The sequence below is a fragment of the Perkinsus marinus genome (genome assembly GCF_000006405.1).
Source record: "Perkinsus marinus ATCC 50983 genomic scaffold scf_1104296966280, whole genome shotgun sequence".
Taxonomy (NCBI): Eukaryota; Perkinsozoa; order Perkinsida; family Perkinsidae; genus Perkinsus; species Perkinsus marinus.
The window spans coordinates 139-1,632 of record NW_003203976.1 but is presented as its reverse complement, the minus strand read 5'-3'; the positions used below and the strand labels follow the sequence as shown (position 1 = coordinate 1,632).

The following is a 1,494-nucleotide window of genomic DNA, read 5'->3' as shown; positions in this document are numbered from 1 at the left end:
TGCTGGTTGGATCGTTAGCAATCGGAGTCGCGGTGGGACGTATGTAGGTAGGACTTTGCAGACGTGCCGTAAGGTTGGCCGTAGTGGGGTGTCCTGCATCGCTGACAGCGAGATGATATTTCTATTCCCCCCCAACAGAGGTAGGGTGTCGCGGTGAACTTTGGGTGAATTTATGATAACTGCCAGGCCCGATATTGGGATATCAACTGATCCTGGGTGACGCTTCTGCTCCGTCGACCCAGTCTGCACAACAACCGACGACTCCGCAGCTATCAGGGCAAAAGCGCAGGAGGGACTCGAACTCTTCGGAATTACCAGGCGAGGAGGAGATCGCTGAGGAACTACGTTGTGCTATCTGCCAGGTGAACCTATTTTATGCTGACTCGTGGTCGTTGAGGATGTCTTTTCAGGACTTGATGTATCGGCCGGTGATGGTCTTAGACTGTTTACACAATTTCTGTTCGTCTTGTCTGAGCCAATGGTTACAGCGCCACACCGACTGCCCTCAGTGCCGATCTAGAGTGAGAAGTGTGAAGCCCAATCGCACTGTGGTCAACCTTACAGAGAAGCTTGTGGAGGGTGACAAGATTCGAGGTACCGTATGTGCATTCCTTCCTGATCTTTAACCGTCCTTGTCTAGATAGACGATCGGATCAGGATAAGCGGCAGTCGGACGATTCGGACACTCTGCTGAAAAACGAGTACTGTTCGTGTTCTGCTCATCCACATTCTCTCTTGTGAAGTTACGACCTCGGTAAAGTGAATCGTGGCTTCCTATTGGCTGCTCACGGCTCTGCCACCTCGGCGGGGACGGTAGGCCGTAGTGACATATCCTACACCGACTATGATTCCTATGATGAATATGATGAATATGAAGACGAGTATTCCTCTCCTGATGATGATGTGGGGCTAGGCCTGGCTAGTAGCACTCATCTCAGCGGTCATCCCTCACTATTTGTCCTCAGTGGCCTTTGGTATGTTCCACCAAGTACCGGGTGCAGTCTGTGGCTACTGCCATTCTTTCGACCCTGTACCGGGGTAAGTCCAATCGGGCGGAGAGCGCTTCATTTGCCAACTTCCTCTCAGTTCCCGGTGCGTTCGAAACGCCCTGCATGTGTCTTGCAACACTTGCCAGAATGTCGTCCCTGATAGGCCAGATTTGCACGTACGTTGTGCTATCTGCACCAAGGTGAGATCGCACACTAACCTCAACCGTGACTGTCCTCCTATACAGCATTCAGGCCTTCTGTACTCCAGCGACCACCAGGCCATGTCTGGCTGCAGCTAGGCGAGCTCTTGTCGAGCCACTTCCATCCTCCCCGGCCCGGTTGTGGAACTCTGACCCGAATCTGCGGAAGCTGAAGGACCTGGATGCATCTGGTGGCTACGTCACCCTTTTCCGAGCATTGGGTGACAACAGCTTTGAGGCTACTGCCCTGGAGGAGCACTTGAGGGGGTGCACAAGCATATCGGCGATGTGACGCGAGAAGTGCT

At 53.1% G+C, this 1,494-nt stretch overlaps 1 protein-coding gene across 1 annotated transcript; it reads left to right on the top strand.

Annotated features, from left to right (window-relative positions):
* Positions 1-186: 186 nt before the first annotated feature.
* Pmar_PMAR014159 (conserved hypothetical protein) lies at positions 187-701 on the top strand (the record flags this gene model as incomplete). Its single annotated transcript, XM_002769152.1, has 3 exons — positions 187-362; positions 411-579; positions 641-701. Coding segments are annotated over 3 exons (406 nt in total), but the record flags the coding sequence as incomplete, so codon positions are not given.
* Positions 702-1,494: the final 793 nt, after the last annotated feature.